This window comes from Delphinus delphis, chromosome 11 (genome assembly GCF_949987515.2).
Source record: "Delphinus delphis chromosome 11, mDelDel1.2, whole genome shotgun sequence".
In the NCBI taxonomy this organism is placed as follows: Eukaryota; Metazoa; Chordata; class Mammalia; order Artiodactyla; family Delphinidae; genus Delphinus; species Delphinus delphis.
This window is the reverse complement of record NC_082693.1, coordinates 97,090,215-97,112,811: the sequence shown is the minus strand read 5'-3', so window position 1 is coordinate 97,112,811 and position 22,597 is coordinate 97,090,215. Positions and strand designations below refer to the sequence as shown.

Below are 22,597 nucleotides of genomic sequence, written 5' to 3'. Positions count from 1 at the left end.
CAGGCGGAGCAGGCCGGCTTATCAGCAAATGAGTGGGACCCTCGGTTTTCACACGCGCAAGAGCAGTGGCCCTCGACGGGGTGCCCTCACTCAGCATCCAGGGTGCGGCTCTGCAGGAGATGGAAATCCCCAGGAGGCCCACCGCTGTCTTCATGCGCATGTATTACTGACCTTTCAAATGCATTTTCTCCATTCCAGTTTAAACATGTGGGGAGAGGTTCAAAGAGGAACTGGCTCAGTATCACAGAGCTAGGAAGCCGCCCACAATATAAAAGTGGTTTTAAAAAGAAAGGAACACACACACACACACACACACACACACACACACACACACACACACGCCCTGAGCAGGAATTTGAGCCTCTGACTTCCAGGACATCGAGACTTTAATGATGAACATATTTATCAAAATACCCAGAATCCTTTGCCACAAAAGGAAAACACTCTGCATTTCTATGGCCAGTGATCTTTCCTGGTGGACCACTGGTTCAAAATAGTTTTAAGATATTACTTCATATTGTGCGGCGATAAAAAAAAAAAATGGACATACTGAGTAAATAGAGATCAATGCAAATTGAAGTTTAGAGTCTCAGCCTAAGATGTCTGGCTATTAATACCGCTGTGCAGGCCCACCTGGGCAGGGCCAGTCGGAAAGGGTTGGCGAGGATGTGGGTTCTCAACAGCGCCAGTGAGAGTTTCAGGCGGGCAAACCTTCCTGGGCCCTCCGTGTTACCACGGAGAAATGCTCTAACGACCCCATTTCTAGAAGTTTATCCTGAGGAAGCAAACAAGGGCACAAACAGCTGTGTGCCAAGATGCCCGCTGAACAGCTGTTTACAAGATCGGCAAACGTCCCGTCATGAGGACTGGGTTTAGACGCACAACACAGCCTTAGAACAGAATAGAAGGCAGCTATTAAAAGTGACAAACACAGACAGACAGACCAGACAACACAAAAAGGACTAGACAGAAACACACACACACTCACACAAGAACATGCCCACACTACTTAGTAACAAAAAACACTTTACAAAACAGCTGTACAGGAGGACCCATTGCCATTTCAAAAAATACACTTACGCCTACAAACCATCTAGAAAAATACACATCCGACCATTAACTGTAGTTCATTACCTCTGGAGAGGATGACGGGAGAGTTTAGGGGGAGTACACAAAAGGACTGTTGCTTTTCAGTGAGTACACTTCTGGACTGTTAAGATTTCAAGCCGCAAATAATCAGAGGATAAATGTGCAATTTTTTAGTAAACGGATAAAAAAAATATGTGTGTTTGCAAACAATGCACAAATAGATATACACATTAAAAACGGCCCATTCGGCTTTCAAACACAGACCGTGCAGCCCACGATGCGCTATCCGTGCAGAGAAATGACGTGGAATAAAATCCCCAGCACCGCTATCCCTGGGTGATGGGATTACGGATGACTTTTATTTGTTTTGCTTATCTGCATTTTCAGACATTTCTACAATGAGCCTGAATTACTTTTTTAATTAGAAAAGCAAATGAGAAAAGTTAAAGAAAGAGAAAGGAACGAATGCAATCGCCCAGGGGTCTGAGAAGCATCAGCTGCGCATTAGAGAAATCGGCACTGAGAACACAAAAGACGCCGAATTCAGGCACGCAGCTAATCCCGGGAAAATTATATTTTGTCTTTAACGCTTGCCGAGCACTCGAAACATTTTCACGATGGTGCTTCCGCTCTGAGTGGGGGTGGGGAAGTCTACTTTCTATACTTACTGTAGGAGAAATGCTTTGTGCGTATCCATTAGAGGGATATTAGCAAGCACTCGCTAGATGCCAGCCGCTGCGCTGCGTGCAGGACTGCCACCGACAGCAGAAGCACAGGGGGCCGGGCCATTCCAGACTGAGGGACCCGTACACGCACAGGCTCTTTGGTGAAGGTGCGATGGCATCCTGGAGGGTGTTATGCTTGAATTGTATCCCCCCCCAAAAAAGATGTGTTCGGATCCTAACCCCCAGAATCTGTGAACGTGAATTTATTTGGAAAACCAGGGTCTTTGCAGAAGTCCTCACGGTAAGATGAGGTCATTAAGGTGGGTCTTCATCCAACGTGACTGTGTTTTTACAAAAGGGGAAAATTTGGATACAACACCCACAAGGAGGCCGAGACCGGGATGAAAACATCTAATGACCCAAGGAACGCTAAAAATTACCAGCAAGCCACCAGTAGGCGGGGGAGAGCCTGGAACAGATCCCTGCTCAGAGCCTCAGAAGGAACCAGCCCTGCAGACACCTTGATCTGGGACTTCCGACCTCCAGAACTATGAAGACATAAATGTCTGTTGTTTAAGGTACTAGCTAAGGTAGCCCCAAGAAATTAAGACAGAGGGTCTGGGGGAAGGCCAGGATGGCTGGGGCTGGGGCTTTCCTGGCTGTGGGATGGGCATTCCTTGTTAGACGAACACACTTTGTTCACACGGCCCGCCGGGGATCAGAAAGCTGGCTGAAGATGACACCGGACAAAGGGTCCTTCAGCCCAGAACACAGCTTACCTGGGTCTCCAGTTCCGTCACCTCCAAATTCAGCTTGTTCAGGTGCTTGTTCACAAATGTGATGAGAGACTGCAAAGCAAAGAGACACGGGAACCGTGAGCAAGAGACCCAGCTCCCACGTTGGGGGACAGATGTGACATTTGCCATCACTGGCTTTATGCAACGCTTCCATCGTCTCCTCTGTTTGCTAAAATAAAATGCTCGTGTTTAAAGCGAAATGTTCTTACAATAACCCTTGGTTTTAATGGGATAATGCCTAAATCTATCCCAGCTGGAGAAGAAACGTACATCTCTGTTCCCCAGCCCATCTGCACACACGCAATCCACACACATACCACATTTAACAACCCTACAGAAGAATAATCAGTGCCCTCAAGAAGGATATAACTGTCAGGGGGAGATAAATGCTTAAATGTAGGCTAGATGTAACCTTGAACTACAAAAGACTGAGAGAGAAAGGCTGCCTGGGGCCACACCCATCACAGTGTCAGTAAAGGATGAAACGCCAGAGATTTTCTGAGCCCTGGTTTATACGTACATAGGGCCACTGGCTTCTCCTCTCTGGCAAAAGTTTAAAACTTGCCACGTGTAACTTTTCTCGGTAATCAAACCCAACTTTCAAGGAAACTCAACCCCAACCCCACCTCTGCCTACCCTGGACATGATGTCATCCCTTTTTCATTCCACCCAAATCTACCCTGTGCCAGGCACTTTGCTTCTTGCTAGAGACACGAGACAGTAACTAAGACAGAGCCCCACCCTGAAGAGTCCGAGGCACGATTCTCCACATAGTACCCAGCGGAGGCCACGGAGAATCGAGAGAAACGGCAAAGCCCGTGAAACACACAAGGGCGGGGCGGGGCGGGGCGGGGCGGGGGGTGTTGATGAGAAGTGCGTGGGTCCCTGGAAGATGTGGCGCGGGGGGGTAGCATTTGAGCTGGGGGGTGAGCCAAGTGGGAGATGAGAGTGTGGGGAGAGGGCGGAGCAGCCACCCAGGCCACGTACACACGTGCAAACCCTCCGGCACCTTCCGGCTGCGGCTGGATGTGGGCGGGATGGGAGAGAGTAGGAGGGCATGACCTTGGAGGGACCTGGAGAGGTGGACGGGAGCCCCGAACACAACAGTTTCCAGTGTGAGAGTGGGAAAGGGCCAGACTGGAAGCAGGAAGCTGTCGGGAAACTAAAGGATTTTGTCTTGGTCATTGCTGGGGTCCCCCCAGCGTTCCTTTTCAAAGAATAAATCAGCGTCAGATCTACCGAAAGACAACATTACTCCACATCACATTCAACTCCACCTAGCAACTATCTACTTCGAGCCAGGTCCTCGCACAGGGAGGTCGCGTCGTATTCTCACAGCGTCTGCCTCTGTCCTGACAGGTGGGAAACCTGCCGCGAGGGGTTATAATCTGCCCAGGTCACACAGCCTGTAAGTGGGCGGAGGGGGGATCGTGGCAGGTAGGAATCCTCTTCTTGTGCATCCACTGAATACGTTCCGTCAGGTTTCTGGGGGTCGGATGTGGCCGGGGGCGGGTCGGGGGGCAATGCTCTGAGGCCCCAGGGTATGTCTCTCGTGACCCGAGAATGCTAAGATGGCTCCGCCCCAGAAGGACCACTGGGATAGTTCTGCCAGCCTTTTGCAAAGTGCTTCAAGAACTAACAATCTCATTGTCCCAGCCTGGACCAACATTTTCCAAACATGGGTTCCATGGGAATTTAATATGTCCTATCCCCAAATAAATAAACAGATCTCACTACGGACAAACATGCTTGGAAAATGCTTCCTACTAAGCCCCCTCTTGGAGAATTGCAAAGCATGTCAGCATATTAAAGGCTCTGAGAAGTCCTGCATTAAGAAACCTGTGTGGGGAAATTGTCCAAGACAGACAGCTCTCTCCCCAGGGTTAAGGGCTCAGATCCATCCCACTGCTGCCTTCCTGAATGAGAGGCCTACAGATGCTCAGATAACTCGATGTGCAGCGAGTCTTGATTCTTTTGGACGGAGAGCAAGGCTTCCGGGCAGATCCCCTTGGAAGCTCGCTATTCCCCAGCCTGACTCCGGAGCCTCGTTCACACGGTTTTGTCCAGTTTTGTCCATCCGTAGACCGACCAGCAGGCTGCCTGGGCTGAGGAAGGGCCTCTCCTCTGTGCTCCCGTCTGGGAGAGACGGGCCAAATGCAGCTCAGAACAGCTCTGCTAGCAACGCCTGCTCGTTTACCAGGCACGTCGTGAACGCGGCTTCAATGTAACGAGGCCAGCCCGAGCCAGCAAGCTGACACGCTGAAAAACATTTCCACATTGAAAAAAAGCCTCGATTCGGAATGAACCGCCCCCCGGTGCCGGTGGGGTAATTCACTCCACAGCAGCGGGGTGGGTGGGCAGGAAGATACCCAGGAGCAGAGATGCTGAGTTAAAAGGTGCTAATTTTATGCACTGCAGTTACGCTTTTGAATAATTACACTTCAATCCATGTGGCAAACATTTCAGAGATTTCAAACATTTGCCCACCTTCTTCCCTGCACGGAGTGTTCATGCCGTGAGAAAAGCCCAGGGACAGGGAAACACAGCTGGATAGAGAGCTCACCTTCTTCACGACGCTGAGCTTGTCCGGGGCGTGGTCGAACAGCGTGTCAAAGGCGTCCCGCTCTGCAGAGACACAGAGAAGGGTTTAAGGAGACACCCGTGCTGCTCTAATCCCCACCCGCCCGGGGGCCAGGCAGCTTCTAATCCCTCTGATGTTCAGCCTGCCCAGAATCCTTTGCGTTCCTGCCAGAACCGAGGGGCGGGTGCTGACGAGCAGCAAAACCAAGGAAAAGATGCTCTGAAGGGTCCTTCTAACTTGGCTTCTATCTTTCAACCTACAATACGGGGGTAGCGTTTGGACGGCTGCCCCCATCACATCCTAGGACTTGAGGCGTCCTTGCCTCTCTCCCTTTCCTCACACTCCTTGTCTTACTGGTAAATCTTATCAGTAAATCTGACCACCTCCCCCGCTGGTCATGGCTGCCAACCCCATACAAGCCCCATCTCCCCTCACCGGGGGCGGTGGGCAGCTACAACTTCCTGCTGAATCGGTCTCCCTCCTACACTCCCAGCCCCTCCCATCCATTCTCCCTCGCAGGCACAGTGAGCCCCTTAAAGTGTAAATGGATTATTTCTTCCCCACCCCTGCCCGGACTAAAACTATCCACCAGCGTCTCATCACTCTCAGGATAAAATTCACTCTCTCTCTCATGGGCCCATAGGGTCCAGCGAGCTCAGCATCACCTCCCCCCGCAACACACTCGCCCTCCCTGACCTCACTCCACCCACCAGCTTGCCCCTGCTCCTCCATCACATGCCCACCGCAGGGCCTTTGCACCTGCTGTTGACCAGCCTCACCGCCATAGGTTGCTCTGAGGTGACCTCCTCTGAGGGGCCTTCCAGGACCATCTGCTTCTAAAGGAGCACCCCACTTCTGCTATCTGTCCTCTTACCCTGGTGCAATTTTCATAGCACCTATTCGCTACTTGAGAGCACATTTTATTTTTATCTGCTGGACTGTCAGCTCCTTGCAGGCCGGATCACTGTCTCACTTGTTCCCTGCACTGTCATCAGCCCCAGAACAGTGAAGGGCCCACAGCCAGTGCTCAGAACAAAGGAAAGAGCCAGGAAGTCTGCTCAGGATCCCTCTCCAGCTGTTCCCCCCGGGGTGTCCACCTCTGCTGGAGCACCTGCAGGGCCTGAAGTGACCCGTTCCACCGTGTCCCAGGGACCTTCCTTCTGCCAGGGACCCAGACCCACTCTAACTGCCACTCCTGGGCTCAACCATGTCCTCCAAATTAACACAGGATCAGCCCCTTCACTTTCAGTGGTGAGGTCACGGGAGGCCGAGGCAACATAGCTCTCAGTGGACAAGACAGGAGCAGGGCTGGCTGGGGGCCGGGGGCCTGGTTCTAGCCAGACGCTGCCACAGCGGGTCACGTGGGGGCAGAGCCCATTGTGCCCTGGAGCCCAGGCAGGAGGGCTGAGGTCTCCAGGGTGGATACAGCACTGTGGGGAGTCGCTGCCAGGCCCGAGGGGCTGGGGGAGGAGGGCATCTGGAAGGCCCTGGGGCCCCCACTCCTGTCCTCAGGAGCCACCCATCCCCCCAGGCTGCCTGTGGGTGGTATCTGCTCAGACGACCTCGGCCAGCAGAGACGCCCTCTATTACTTGCTGGGGCTTGGACCCAAACGCTAGCATGGAGTGCTGGGGCGCTGGGGTAGGAAGACCCCTCCACGTGTCTGGAGGGGGCTGGAGCCCAGAACCAGAGATAACCCAGGGCCTGCTTCAGAACAACGCTGCCTGACCCAGGGAGAGGGGTGTGGGGAGAGATGGCAAAGAGCAGGCAGGTCGGGACTCGGTGAGCCGGAGATGGGGCTTCTGAAGGAGGCATCCCAGCCATTCCCCCGAGGCTGCCCCGAAAGACATGCCCTCAGCATCACAGGCCAGGGCCCCGGCAGGCGGCTCACGCCCTCGTCCAGCCCAGACCAGGTAGCCGCCTCCTCGGCCTCGGGGGCGGGTGGCAGGAAGGAAGGTGAGAGGCAAAGAGGAAGGCGTGTGTGTGCGGTGTGTGTGGTGTGCACACACACGTGTAACACATGGGTGGGGAGTGCGTTTGGGAGAGGGGCACGCCACTTTTTCACCTAAAGGCCAACAGCGACCAAGAGGCCCGGCCCGCAGAACTCCCTCATCCAGCTTGCCTACCGCAGCAGCTGTAAATTATTTTTATAATCCTCTAAGTCGGATTATACTCAAAAAGACAGTCTGCTAAGAGCGGGGGAGAAAAGCTAAATCTTTACAAAGCAAAACACAAACTCTGAATGCAGCTTAAGAAAACCCCCAGGAGGAGAGCAGCCTTGACGTCAGCTGGGTGGCAGAGTCAGGGCGGCAGGGCAGCCATCGCAGGGACTGGAGGCCAGCGCCCCTGCGCCCCGCTCACCTGCGCCCGGGGGACTAAATGGCATCACGGCCGGGTGTGTGTGGCCTTGGGAATGAAAACAGATACAGCTGAGAGCCTGGTACCCGTGACGTAGGCAAAGCGCTTCCCGCCATGAGGCCCGAGTGAACAGTCCCGAGGCTCGCTGTCAGTGTAAGAATTAAGCAAGATGGTGAATGAAGGGCCAAGCCACCGCCGGGCAGGTGCGTCACCGATGCTCAGTTCACTGATGCCTTCTCATCCTACCCCGCAGCCACAGGGGTGAACAGGGAGCCATCCCGCCCCCGGGAGGGGCACAGGCTGGGGGAGACAGTACAAAAGCACGGGTACCAGAAAGGCCTGCAAGATGCAGAAAGCGGCCAGATCAGCCAGGGGCCCCAGTGGCCACCCAAGGTCAACTTTCAGGGCCGCTTAGTTTGCTCCAAACAAAGGGGTTTTTGATTGAGTCAACGTTTTTTAAGTTGGAAGATCTGTCCAAAAGTTCTGAATTTCTGGACCCTCTTGAAGAAATGGAAGCTGAGGCAACAGTGAACCTTCTTCCCCGCTCTCCCCAGATCAATGAGCCGCCCGTGGAAGCGGGGGCACAGACTCCCCCGTTTGCCCCAGACCCCGGAACTCCCCACCGCACACAACATGGGGGCTGAGGGCAGCCCTTCATCGTTCGATATTCCAGCCACTTCCCTCTTCCGTGTGACCGGCCTGCTCTCTGAGGCACCTGAGCCTGGGGACGTGGACACAGGCCCGGGGTCAGAGGAAGGCTTCACACGGGAGCCACGACGTTTGAGCCGGGGCAAGAGAAGGAGCAAGGGCGTTCCAGGCAGAGGGAGCAGAAAGCCAAGAGTGGGTTCCAGAGGGTGAGGCCTGCGGGGGCGGGGGGAGGCTAAGAGGGCTGGGTCCCTCGACAGGGTGAGCAGCTGTGGAGGGTGGTGACCAGGAATGGCGTGATCCAGCTGCGGTGTTAGCAGAAACGGGGAGGTGCGATGGGGAGAGACCAGGGGCTACAAGGAGACCAGGAAGAAGAGGAAGAAAGCTTCTCCTCTCTTCTCCCCAACTTCCTGAAGCCCGGGAGGGGGAGGGGCGCCTGCGGAGGAGAGGCAGCCGGCAAGCCCGTTGCCATGGAGATCAGGCTGCAGCTCCCCAGCTCCCCTGGGGAGAGAAGGGCCTCGCATCCACTTCAGCCAGGACAGTGATGCCAGCAGGAGGCGGGGAGGGGGAGGGGGGCTCCTGGGGGAGGTGCAGCGTGGACCCCCCCATCCCCCACCACCGAGGCCGAGAACTCGGCTCCTAGTGAAGCTACCCGCCCCCACAACCCCTGCCCTGGGCAGACATTAGCCAAGCAAAGAGGGTCTACCTGTTGTTTCGGAAGCTTCTGGAACATGTGCAGCCCAGGGCTGGGGCTGCACTCGGGGAAGACATGCTCCAGCCCACAGGATGCTTACAGCTCAAGGAGCCACATGTGAAGGGAAAGAGCGAAGGGCCAAGCGAGGGTCCCCGACTGTCCAGACACCCTGGGCCTGGCAGGCAGGGCGCAAAGCAAAGTGCTCCCAGTGAGCAAAGAGACGAACAAAGAAATCATTAAGCAGGTGGGCGGGGGGTGGCAAGCCAGGGGACGGATGGTGATTCAGGCCGGGGGCTCAGGGAGGGCCTCCCTGGTAAGTGGAGCTGGAGATGCTGAGGGAGTGAGCCACGGAGGGATCTAGAGGGAGAGCATTTCCGGCCGAGGCTACTGAGAGTACAAAAGCTGGAAGGGGGGGGCTTCCCTGGTGGCACAGTGGTCCAGGAAGATCCCACATGCCAGGAGCAACTAAGCCCTCGTGCCACAACTACTGAAGCCTGCGCGCCTAGAGCCCGCGCTCCGCAACAAGAGAAGCCACCGCAGTGAGAAGCCCGCGCACCGCAACGAAGAGTAGCCCCCACTCGCCACAACTAGAGAAAGCCCGCACGCAGCAACAAGACCCAGCGTAGCCAAAAATAAACAAAATTAAATAAAGAAATTAAAAAAAAAAAAAGCTGGAAGGGGGAGCCCCGGGGTGCTGTTGTGGGTGACAGACATGCAGGCGGAGCAAGGAGGGCAGAGAGGAGGGGTGGTCTAAGGGGGTCTGGGAGGCCCCGGCAAGGGCTGCGGCTTTAGCGTGCGGCAAGCTGGGGGCAGTGAGAAGATTGAGGGGTGCAGAGGAACCAGCTCGAGGGACCATCGGGGGACCAGCACCCCGGAGGGAGGTGATGCGGTCCGACCTCAACCTCAGCAGGGCTCTGGGGGCCCCGAAGGCTGCCGCGGGAGAAGGACCAGCGGAAGCTGCCGCATATCTGGGTAACCAGGAGGCCTCGGGGCCTGTGTCAGCAGAAGCCAAAACTGGGGGCAGATGAGTCGCCTGTCACCCACTAATTACCTGTTTGCATTTCACGAGCATGGGCGGCCTCGGAAGTTCTGAGAACGACTCCCGACTCCTCGGCTTCTCAGGGTGTCACAGCCCCCTGACGCTCCGCCGTCTCCGGTGGCTCTCAGAAGGAGCCGCCCCCTGGCCACCAGACCCTCAGGGACCCCTTCTCAGGGCTGCCAGGGCCTTCCTGGCCGAGCTTCCACCCCTCTGCATGGGAGGCCGTGCGTAGCCCCCAGCTGAACTGAGTCTCCCCGAGACCCCCAAACCTCAAACCAGGCCCATGCTGCCCACGGAAGTGAAAACACAGAAAACGAAGCAACACTTAAAGATGCTCCCAGGGCCCCGCTCAAGTCACCTCTGGGCCTCTACAGGCCACGGGCTCTGAGCCCCTCCATGCAGAAAGGACAGGGAAGCAACAGAAGGGCGCTCCAGGCCCCCCTCCCAACGGGCCCCCACCCGGACCCAGGGCAGGGCCAAGCCGCCCACGTCGCCCACTCTGCGCGCCCCATGCCGCCCTGGGAGCTGCCCTCCCCACCCTGTCTGCGCCCTCAGCAACTGGACACAGGAGGCTTCCTTTCCTCTCCCTTTTAAAATGTTTTTTAATAATAAAGCCATTAAAAAGAACTGAATTGCTACTTCAAAAAAATAGTGAAGACTGAATTTGCCCAGCACGGCTCAAGAACTACTTAAGGACATTTAATTGCTGCATTTTCTCTGGTTCAAGACCTTTGAGAACTAAAGAGCGGCATCCCCCCTTTGTACACGAGGGGCAGCGGTGGCATCCGTCCCCATAATCGCCATGAGGTCACAGAGGCCCCGTGGCCAAGCCCGTGGGTGCCTCTGGGGTGCACCCCTCACCCCGAGGCCCCCGCAGCTAGGGACCAGCTCCAGCTGGCGGGCTCACAAGGCACGGGGGGGAACTTCTATTTGGTTTCCACTTCTCCTTCGAACAGCCACGCTCCCCTCTCTGCTCCCTGGAGAACACGGTATCTGGGGGCGTGGAGGGCTTCGTGCTTTGAAATATTCCCCAAAGCGGTGAGCCTGGCACAGGCTGCTTCTTGCTGTGGCCAAGAGCTTGGGGCTTCCCATCCCTAAGGGCCTATACACTGCCACAAGCGGCCCCTTTATTTGCCATCCCTCGCTGAGATGAAGATGGGGTCGCAGGTCTTTCACGGGGCAGGGAACAGTTCTTTGGGAACAGCAAGAGTTTATTATTACTAACGGTAACAGTAATAGAGAAACCAACACGAATAGAGAGAGAGTCGGGCCCTGGGCCAAATAGAGTGAACACTGATTGTCTCACAAAATCCTCTCAACAACCCCGAGGTCCCATCTCACAGATGGGGAACAGAGAGGTGAAGGAGCAGGCCAAAGGTCACCCAGCTGGGACCAGAGCCAAGGCTGCCTGACTCTAAGGTCTGTTAAGCTGGAGATTTTAAGGTGGAAAACTATATACGAAAATACATCCCATAAGGAAGGTCCCTCCGGCTAGCTGACTATGCTCTGTATTCACTGGGACATCACCACCCTCCCTTTTTTCCTGGTTCACTCCCTCCACCGTGCTTTGCTTATCCCCGCCCAGGCTCCCACAGCTCTGAGAAGCAAACCACATGCCAAAAGCCACCCGGGGCCCTGCTGCCCCTGTGTGACTTCCTGGGGCAGCCCCACAGTGCCCGGCGACCTCAGACTCCCCAGTCCCTCTCCCCAACCCCTGGGTTACTTACCAAACCGACCCATCATCAACCTGCAAACAAGAACAGAGAGGACCATCAGACGGGCTGCTCAGAATCCCGTTTAATAAGCAGCACGGTAGAAGGTGGTGGAGGTGACCGGCAAGTCGGAGCCCCCTACTGCCCAGTCGAAGGGTTGTTTATATAAACGTAAGTCACATTGTGATAAATTCTCTCCCGCTCTAATTACAAACGAGAGGGGCTTATGTGGATTCTCACTGTTTGCACAAGACCTGCAGCAAATAGCCATGATTATTTAAACCACCCCTTTAATGCCATTTGGGGGCTGTTTAATCACGGGAGTGGTTAACGCAGAGAGCATTTTAGCAGAAAACGGGTCTTCCAGCACTGTGAGTTTAAACTTTAAAATACAAGAGTGCAGATTACCCAGAGGTCACATTTCTGGGAGCGAGCACGATGTACTTCCAAGGAATCACAAAACTAAAGGATGCTGGAGAACCACAGGCTGGGCCCTGATTCAAGGTGAGAGCTGAAACCACGAAGGACAGGCAGCTGGTTCCTCCTTGAGGATCTGAGATCACGAATGCCCTCTGTGTACTAGCGTCCTGAGAGGCAGAGAGACCTTTGCTTGATTCCCAAATCCCTCTAGACTCAAGTTCTTTGCCTCCATCTTATTTAACAAAGAGTCTCTCGAGCACCTACTATGTGCAGGCCACGGAGATACAGAAATAAACACCGCATGGCCCCGCCCGCATGACGCCTGATGGTGAGAGAGACTCATGAGCCCACATTTCCACACAGCCCGCGTGCACCAGAAATCTGACATACAGCAGATGCTATAGGAACTAAAAGGAAGGCAGCCACTCCTGCTTGGCAAACAGGGAGGGCTTCCTGGAGGAGGTGACCCATAGGACAGAGCAAACCTGGAGCCTGGGAGACCAGGCAGGAGGCTGGTCGGCCTCTGCTGGAAACCTCTCTCCACTATGACTTCGGGGTGCTCCCCCGCCCCCGAAATTTCCTGAGGGTCACACGGCACTTCCCACAAGGCCCCTGGGTTGGGTTTCACATTTCTACAGACACAACCTCTCTTGACAGCTAGACCTCCAGCCCTCAAGGAGGGGAACTGCGTCCTCTCAGCCTCTGGGCATCCAAGCAGGCCCTCTGCCCGGGTGCTGCTGTGAATCGTTGAGGCCACGCTCCCAGGGGCCGGCTCTGGTGACAGAGCTCCTACTGCCCCCCGCCACCCTCTCAGGGCTCCCTCACCCTCTGCGAGACCGGGAAGGCCAAGCACAGCCTCTTCCCATCGCTGCACAACCCCCAACATGCCCCCCACCACGGGCCTGGCCGTCACCCCCTTCGGTGGGCCATCTGCCTTCCCCCTCCCATCCAGGGTGACCACTGACTTGCTCTGACCCACAGAAGGTGGGGACACAGCATGCGGGGGTCCAGGGACCTGCAGCTGCCCTCTCACTCTCTGGGGACCCTGTGGGCACCAGGGAGGAAGCCCAGAGGACGAGAGACACAGGGGGGGACAGTGGCCCCCACCGGCCAGCACCACCCGCAAGACTGCTGACCCCGTCAGCAAATAAAATGACCGATGTTTTAAGCTCCTTGGGTTGGGTGGTTTGTCACACAATGATGGGTAAGTAAGATGCCAGTGCGCCCCTGACTCCCCCAAACCGCCCTCCTCCTGCTCTTGAATGGGCCGAGCAGGCTGCCCGAGGCCGCCCGTGCCGGGCTCAGCACCACGTCCCCCTCCCCCTCTCGTGGGCCTGGAACAGATGTGCGCACACGTCAGGCCGCACGCCAGGCCGCACGTCTCTCCCATCTACCTGACAGCTCCCACGCCAGGAGCGGTTTCCTGTGTCAGCTCGCTTCTTGAAAGACCATACATGAATTCATGACACAGTAATTAATCACTCCGTGAACTGAGCAGGTGGGTGAGCTGAGACGATCCATTTTTAATGCTCTGTTTCATCTGAAACAGGTTTAGTCGGGAGGCACAAAGGCAGTGAATTTTAAGGATACTTCACAGGGTATGCCTCCTAAAAACCACACGCAAAATAGAGCCATCTGATTTGCTATTTTCAACAGATCTGAAGCCTTTTAGACTTCTTAAAAATTGCCCTCTGGCCTTCTCGAAGAGGCAAGGGACGGCTCAGGACTATCTCATCAAAGGAAGATTCTAGTCTAGAGGCGTGGCTCCCTCCCCCTGACGGGGCTAAGACAGACGGCTAGATGAATCAGGACAACAGTTCCCTTGGACCATTCTAAACACCTCTCCCCCACCTGCCTCTCAACATTCTTAAAGCTCACCTTCCAAAATAAGGAGTGACAGTCCAAAGTCTTTGGAGAATAACTTAGTTCCAACATTAAAAACTTTGAAGTGTTTAGCATACCTACCATATGAAAGTTCACCGTTTTAAATTTCCCCTCATCCTTTTCTTCCTTATAAGAGATTCTGAATGTGCTGTTACATTTTTCTTTGTTTATTATTCCCGGTCTCTTTCCAGAAAAGATTTCAGGCAGCGTAAATAAGTTCTAATGCCTATGTCACACATATTTGATCATTTTTCTATTTGGGAAGAAATAAAAGATCTAGAATTTCTCATTTAAATACCAAACCAAACTGCTATCTTGCCCTTCCTCAGCAAAACAAAAACAAAAACAAAACAAACTTTGAAGAAAGTGCACGGAGGATAGAAAGCTAGGGTGGACGCTTGCGATAAAATCCCATCTCAAGGTCAAGGAACATGGAGGGGAAAACGGCCCCCTGTGTGTGCGGGTCCCCGGCTGAAGCAGGGCCTGGGGGCAGAGCAGCTGGTCCACTTACTCGGTGGTCGTGGTCAGCTCCTCCGTGACGTGGCTGGAGTGCAGCAGGCCTTCCCGCTTCTGAAAACCCCAAAATGAACAAATAAATCAACACCTGGGCAGAGAAACAGAGCAGGCGGGCAGCTGAGGCCGTGGACAGATGGCCCCAGGGCCGGGAGGCCAGCCTGGGGACAACAGAGAACTAAACAAAGGTTCGGCACCACACCCGAGCTGTGCTCGGGGGATGGACTGCAGGGGACCACACGGGTGACCCTTTGGTGGCTGGAACCTGCCCCACCCCCGCCCCCCCTGCTCTCCTGCCCTCTGAGAGCTGGCAGCTGTGGGAGGTCTCAAGAGAAACATCTCTGCTCCCAAAGAACTCCTCGACGCCCTGCAGCTGGGAAAGGTGACGAGCATGAAGGGACATACGTAACAGAAGGGAGGCATCGGATGAAACGACACACGTGCACTGGGTTGAACAGGGTCCCCCCGGAAGTCACGTCCATTCAGAGCCTCAGAATGGGGCCTCATTTGGAAATAGGGTCTTCGCAGATGTAATGAGTTCAGATAAGGGCATAACGGACTAGGGTGGGTCCTCCCCAGTGACTGGTGTCCTCAGAAGAAGAGAAAATAGAGACATAGGAACACGGACCAGACGGAAGAGGCCACGTGATGATGAAGACAGAGACTGCAGGGATGTGTCCACAAGCCCAGGACAGCCGAGGGTGCCGGCAGCCGGCAGAAGCCAGAGGAGGGAAGGAAGGACCCTCCTCTAGAGCCTGCGGAGGGGCCCTGTCGGTTCCCTGATTCGGACTTCAGGCCTCTATTATGTGAGAGGACAAACATCTGTTTTAAGTCACCCAGTTTGTGGGATTTTGTTACAGCAGCCCCAGGACACTAACACGGTGTGCGACACACCTGTCCCAGAGCCCGGTAGGTACGGAGAGGCAACGATGGTGGGGGAGAGGAAGGAGGCGGTGGTGGTGTGCCCGGACCTCAGGGTGGAGCGTGGCAGCCTGCTAACCCAACCGCCACCGTGAGCCCCTACTTGAATGCCTCAAGGGACGGGGAGCTCACTACCTGTTGGGCAGCCCACCTGGACGCCTCTCGAGATCCAAGATCCCCACGCTTTCCTGAGCTCGGCCTCCCAGGGAACTCTCACCACGGGTCCTAGTGAAGGAAGAGCAGCCAGGCGTCGGGGGCCGTCAGCTTCCCCACGGCCTCACCCTGGCTGATTCTCAGGAGTGCCCACGGGGGACGGTGGCGGGGGAGGCCCGGAGACATTTTATCCACTTATTCGCACATCAAATGTGCATCAGGCACCCACTAGATACCGGGCCCAGGGCTGGGTATGGGGCAGACGAGACTGAATATTTTTAATTAATTAATTGATTTATTTTTGGCTGCGTTGGGTCTTCGTTGCTGCGTGCAGGCTTTCTCTAGTTGCGGCGGCGCGGGCTTCTCATTGCGGTGGCTTCTCTCGTTGTGGAGCACGGGCTCTAGGCACTCGGGCTTCAGTAGTTGTGGCACGTGGGCTCAGTAGTTGTGCTTGTGGGCCCTCGAGTGCAGGCTCCGTAGTTGTGGTGCACGGGCTTAGTTGCTCCGGGGCATGTGGGATCTTCCCAGACCAGGGATCGAACATGTCCCCTGAATTGGCAGGTGGATTCTTAACCACTGTGCCACCAGGGAAGTCCCAAGGCTGAATATTTTAAAAGTCTGTAGGAGAATCTCAATTTTTTGAGGAAACATTGCAGCTCAGGAAAATCAAGTGATTTCCCAAGGCCACACTGCCAGGTAGCAAACGCGACCCTTCCCTCACTCCATCCCTCCACGAACTGACACACTTCTTACATCTCCCCATCTCAACTGGATAACCAGGCGCAGAGGGACAGGCCAGGGGCAGCTCTAAGACCTGAGACCAGCCAGTCCCCGGGGGCCTCCCCTCCCCGCTTCATCCCGCTCTGGGAGTGGCCCAAAGAGTCCTCCTGTGACCTTGGTCAAGGAAGGACGCGCCAGCGAGTGTTTGCCCGGGCGAGTAGAACGTTCTGCAAACCCCAAAGATTTTCTTGGACCAAAGTGCAGGCCTGAAAGGAAATACCCCAATTACTGAGCTGCAGAGTGTTCCTAGGGCCCAGAGTCTGACGTACATGGGTTTGGGAACCATATGCTCATGTGTCCTTGGGAAGCCTTTCCCGGCCGACCATCCTGAGGGTGGCAGGAATGGTCCCCTGTCCCTGACACCACCACCAACCACAAACATTCCCCTTTAGGAGGCAAACGGGGCCAAACGGCAGGTAACCCTCGCCTGAGGCCAGAAAGGAACATTCCTGCCCATCAGGTCGGAGCCAAGCTCCCGGGGTAAACGGAGGGGTCAGACGGCTTCGGAAAACACAGGAGCAGCCAGAGCCTTGCAGACCGCAGAGACCACGGGACTGATAAGTTTAAAAACCAGAGGAGAGTGTGGAGCCGGACATCTCCAGGAACAGAAACACGAGAGACATCCATGTTCCGAGCGTAACTTCAACGCTTTAGCAGAAGCAGCTGATCCTTCGGGACCCGAGCACACTTTCCTCATCCAGGGTCCCCGGTAACCAGGGCGAGGGAAACAGGGACACAGCAGGTGCTTGATACACGCTTACTGGACAAGACTGCACACACGAAGCCAAGGCAGGATCTGTGCCCCTGAACGCAGGGGAAATCGACAAGAAAGGTGTCTCCACCTCCGTCAGAAGGACCCTGGCTCCCAGTTACGTTTTTCCAGGTGGAGCAAGAGAGTCGACCCTCAAACACATGATGGGGGCTGATGGATGTCATTGGGAGGGAACAGAGAGAGGCTCTGATCGGGGTACTGGGGTATCTGTTTCATTCCGCTGGTCTCAGCCCTCTCCAGTGACTAATAAGCTCATTCAACAGGCCTGAATTCTTTGCGGGGAAATGAATGCTCTTTTGCAAAATGTGGAAAAGTGAACCTCCACGCACTCACGCCTTTGAAGCTGCCTCTCTTCAGATCAACGCCACTGTTTCTGCTCCATCATTTACTCTGAAGCCAGAGTAAGGCATACATTTCGTCAAGAGGGAAAAAGAGAGGGTAGTCTCTTAACGGGAAAAGGAAGAAAGTATGCAAACTAGAGGAGGAACGAGCACCGGAGCCTCTGGGGCAGAGCCGCGGGCAAGCCGACCGCCGGGCTGGCGATACTTACCCGTATGACCACCACTTGCACGGAGACGTGTTCGGGAAGGCGGATCGGGGCCCGGAAGTGCATGGCCAGGGCCACGAGGAGGTGGAGGATGGCCACCAGGTTCTTCCCGTGAATCGCTAGTCGGGGAGGGAGGAAGGGGGCTGCTTTAGATCATGAGACAGGAACCCCGAGCCCACGTCCAAAAGGCGGTGAAACCAACAAGGACCTACTGTATAGCATGGGGAACTATACTCAGTATTTTGTAATAACCTATAAGGAAAAAGAACCTGAAAAAAAAAAAATATATATATATATATGTGTGTGTATAACTGAATCACTTTGCTGTACACCTGAAACTAACACAACATTGTAAATCAACTATACTTGAATTTAAAAAGGAAAAAAGGGGGCGGGAGGGGGGAGGCAATAAAGACGCTGAGTGAAAATGAGACCTCAGGAAAACCACGGGCAGAAGCACAGCCCATGGAAAACGGAGAACAGCTGATGAACAGCCTGGGTGAATTAGCGCTGGCTTCTAACGATTTCTTTCCTGTTGACCTCAGGTGACTTGTGCGAGCACTTTCAAAAGCATGTTGTCTGTAAAAGGAATGAACTGGGTGGTGAAGAGAGGGAATGAGCAGGAGGATACAGTCAGCACAAGAGAAGCAAAAAGACCGGGAAAAAAGGTCACCTGGGCACTTACCCACCACCACGACATGCATCATTATCTCGGGTGCTTAAAGTTCTCCCTCTATGCGATCAACCGTCTACACGGGGAAGGCTATGCAGGGCAAGCGGTGCCTGGGGGTGTTAGACGTGCCTCCTGCCCCACCTAGGGCCCTGGTTGCCAGCCCCGGCCACTAGCTCTCCTCTAGGATGTGGACGGTTATCATCATGCCGTCCAGGGCTTTACTGATTCCCCTCCCCCAGCCCTGCAACCCAGGAGTGGGCCTGGGTCTGTCCTAGGTCTCGATGCCAAGAAGCCAGGGGTGAACCTGACTGCAGCCTTGGTCTCACCCAAGAACAGGGGCCCTTGGCGGCAGGGAGAGCATCTCAGCCGCTCCGGGCGGCCCTGCCGTGGGGACAGTGCTGGGGGAGGGCAGCAGGACAAAGCCCTTTCCAGTCTGTCCCGGCCGGTGCCTCACTTTTCTGGGTTTATGTCCTGCCTGGAAATACTGTGATGCCAGGTATTCCCAACGCCGGTGCTCTCTGAGACATACACCGGGGGCCGGCCTGAATCACCTTCTGAGGACCCGCATCGGTGAGTCACCAGTAGCACAGCTCACTGGGTGTTGGTGCCATTGGTATCCGGGGTGGAGGGTCCTTCCAAGAACCCCACAGAGCTTCTTCCGTCTTATAACCCAAACCTGGAAGACTTCCGCTGGAAGTCTCTCTTGATCCAGAAACGGTGCCTCTCCGCCCTGAAGCTTGGGGAAACCAGAGCACTGCCGGCGTGACTAAGTCCCTCACTGACACACTCCTCCTCTCCTGGCCACCTCCCTCAGGGCAGGCGTGTGAGCAGATCTGACACACGCGCTACCAAACGTAAAACGGATGCCTAGTGGGGAGCGGCCGCACGGCACAGGGACATCAGTCCGGCGCTCCGTGACCGCCCAGAGGGGTGGGATGGGGGGTGGGAGGGGACGCAAGAGGGAGGGGATATGGGGATATACGGATGCATATGGCTGACTCCCTTTGTTGTACAGCAGAAACTAACACAGCATTGTAAAGCAATTAGACTCCAAGAAAGATGTCAAGAAAAAAAAAACCCCACAAGCCCAGACAGGAAGACGAATGACACGGCAGGAAGCTCAGAGGCCGGGCTCCCCTCCCCCATCCCGGCGGCCACTCACTGTCCACGGTCCACTGGAGCGCCCGGCCGTGGGGCCGCAGCAGCTCCTGCACCGCCTGAAGCACTGTCTGCAGCTTCTGCTTCTGCCCTATTTCGGACTGGGTCACCTCGGCCACGTTCAGCTTGCAGTCTGCCAGTTTTTCTGCAACAAGAAGGACAAGGGCAAAAGGCAGAGTGTCAGGAAAAGCCGGAGGGGCTCAGGGCCTCCTGGCCAACCGGCTGCATTGAGGTCACCCCATCCTCTGTGGGGCTGCAAAGTGGAGCAGGTCATCGCCAACAGCGGGGACTGCCAGGACGCTGAGCCACGGAACTCTGAACTTTCGAGTCACTCCTCTTCCTTAGAACATCACTCCAGGGGGCTTCCCCTGGTGGCGCAGTGGTTAAGAATCCGCCTGCCAATGCAGGGGACACAGGTTCGAGCCCTGGTCTGGGAAGATCCCACATGCCGTGGGGCAACTAAGCCCGTGGACCACAACTACTGAACCCACGCGCCACAACTACTGAAGCCCGCGTGCCTAGAGCCCGTGCTCCGCAACAAGAGAAGCCACTGCAATAAGAAGCCCGCGCACCGCAACAAAGAGGAGCCCCCGCTCGCCACAACTAGAGAAAGCCTGCGCGCAGCAACGAAGACCCAACGCAGCCAAAAATAAATAAAGGTTTTTTTAAAAAAAGAAAGAAAGAAAATCACTCCAGGATGAAAGGGGGGCAGGGAGTTCAAGGATTAAAGTGTGGGCGTCCCACCCAGGAACAGCATATGCACAGAGAATGAACAAGATGATTCAAGGTGCAGCTGGGAGGTAAGGAGGTGACCTGCGGGGAAGGGACCAGAGGTGAAGAGGCTGGGCCAGTGTGTTCCCAGAGGGAAGAGAACTTTGGTGAGAAAATAGAAAGGCCCTCAGGGGTTGCCTCAGCCTCCCTGCACTCATTCGCTCCCAATTCTTCTTTCTCTAACAGCTGGACCCCACGGTAAGAAGGATTATGAGATATTCAGAGACCTGTGACAATTTTCTCACCAAGAGTGAGCGGGGAGCAGTCTGGAGGAGCTGACGAGCACGGTCACATCTGCTCAAGATTCATTGACTGAAGCTGAATCCCAGCCCCGGCTCGTGCGCCTTCACTCCCCTCCGGAGCGGAGCAGGAGGGATGCCTCACCCCACACCCGCTAAGGGGCAGGCGAGGAAGGCTCCCCAGGCGTCCCGCCTCTTCATTCATTCCAAGACTCGGGGTTCCCCGATAGATCTCCTCTGCACAACAACAGAAGCCACGTCATAGGACACGGCGAGATCAGGAACCGGGAGGGTGATGACAAAGTGCTGGGCACGGAGCCTGACGTGCGTGAGCCGCCGGCACAGAGCTGCTGCCAGCACTCCCCAGCAAAGTTCTGTGGAAGGCGTGTTCTCCAGAGGCCCCTGCTCCGTCAACACTGTCTCCCCCATCCTCCCCTCCCTCGATGAGAACAAGAACAAGCAGTTTCGATATCCCCCCTTCAGGATCCTCTCATGACACAAAAACATCGGCTGGGCTCAGGGTTAGTCCAATCATTCATTCGCTTACAAAACAGTTACTGAGCACCTACTGTGCGCCAGGCACTGTCCTAGGACCAGATGCAGCACAGACACGGGAGACAGAGCTCTAGTGGGGAGTCAGCCACACCTGAAGAACCTCAGCTTGGGGGGCAGGGAGTGCTCGCGGCAAAACAAAGCAGCTCAACAAAGGAGGGAAATGATTCCTGTTTATGCGTTCTGATGTCCCCCCATCTGTTTCTAATAGGTCTTAGCGGAATCATCCACAGCTGTCTGCCCATCTGAACCCCCCCCCCGAAAATACATAGCACGTCCCCAGGTGCTCAAAAGCCAGCGACAGGACGGAGCAGGGGCCCCTGGGGAAGGAAGGAGGGTTGCAGAGAGCCAGGTGGTCCTAGAGCCTCGCCCGCTGGGAGTGATGGGGAGCCCGGCACATCTCTGCTGTCCCTGCCGCCAGCCAAACCTGGTTGCCATGACGCCGGGGGGAGGAGGAGTCGTGCACGGAGAAGGGAAGGAAACGGTATCAGCCTGCTACAGCTGCCGTAACAAAGTACTGCAGGGTGGGTGGCTTAAACGGTGGAAATTTGCTTTCTCACAGTCCCGGACGTCAGAAGTCCAAGATCAAGGTGACAGCAGAGTTGGTCTTCCCTGAGGCCTCTCTCCTAGGCTTGTAGACATCCTCAGCTGGTCCTCCCTCTGTGTGTGTCTGCATCCTAGTCTCCTCTTTTTTTTTTGGCTGTGTTGGGTCTTCGTTGCTGCATGCGGGCTTTCTCTAGTTGCGGCGAGCCGGGGCTACTCTTCGTTGTGGTGCGCAGGCTTCTCACTGCGGTGGCTTCTCTTGTTGCGGCTCTAGGCGCTTGGGCTTCAGTAGTTGTGGCACGTGGGCTTCGTAGTTGTGGCTCGCGGGCTCTAGAGCGCAGGCTCAGTCATTGTGGCGCACAGGCTTAGTTGCTCTGCAGCATGTGGGATCTTCCCGGACCAGGGCTCAAACCCGTGTCCCCTGCATTGGCAGGCGGAGTCTTAACCACTGCGCCACCAGGGAAGCCCTCCTCTTCTTATAAGGGCACCAATCTGATGGGTTGAGGGCCCACCCTAACTTCATTTTAACTTTAAAGACTGTCTCCAAATATAGTCACATCCCAAGGTCTTACGAATTCTGGGGGGGACGCAACTCAGCCGATAACAGAAACCAAGGAGGCTGGCCGTGCCTGGGTGCCGCCTGTGGCTGCGTCTCAGGTAACTCCCCCAAGTGGGAGAGAACGAGGCCCTTGGCCGCCCTCATCACCAGCGTCACTCTGCCCGCTGACGGGACTGCAGGGGCAGCTCAGGGTTTAGGCGTGGCCAGGACCCCTATCTTCCTAGCATGGAAAGGACAGAGGAAGATGGGGCGGATTCTCAGCGGTGGCTGGAAAACACGAGTGATGGCCGGATGCGGGCCTTGCGCACTTACTACACAAGGAAGGGCTTGCCTGTCACGAGGAGAAGCGTGTGGAGGAGAAGCGAGTCAGCAGCATGACAACAGCCAGCCCGGGGGCTGCCTCAATGCTCCAGCGTGGGCACTGTCACTGCCCGCAGGTGGCTCACCTGGACAACACTGCAAATGCAGGAGAGTTACACCCCCTGAAACTTGCCCTGGCAGAGGGTCTGGCAGCTGCCCCCGGAACCCGCTCTT

General features: G+C 55.6%; 1 protein-coding gene across 4 annotated transcripts in view; it reads right to left on the bottom strand.

Moving 5' to 3' along the window:
* The window catches only part of PARVB (parvin beta), a 110,134-nt gene that overhangs the window by 12,232 nt on the left and 75,305 nt on the right, over positions 1–22,597 (bottom strand). For all 4 annotated transcript variants that reach the window (XM_060025800.1, XM_060025802.1, XM_060025801.1 and 1 more), the window contains 6 exons: positions 19,404–19,544; positions 17,572–17,687; positions 14,394–14,452; positions 11,594–11,613; positions 5,115–5,176; positions 2,534–2,602 (listed from right to left, as the gene is read on the bottom strand). In XM_060025800.1, the coding sequence (XP_059881783.1) occupies positions 2,534–2,602; positions 5,115–5,176; positions 11,594–11,613; positions 14,394–14,452; positions 17,572–17,687; positions 19,404–19,544 (467 nt within the window). The remainder of the gene's footprint in view (positions 1–2,533; positions 2,603–5,114; positions 5,177–11,593; positions 11,614–14,393; positions 14,453–17,571; positions 17,688–19,403; positions 19,545–22,597) is intronic.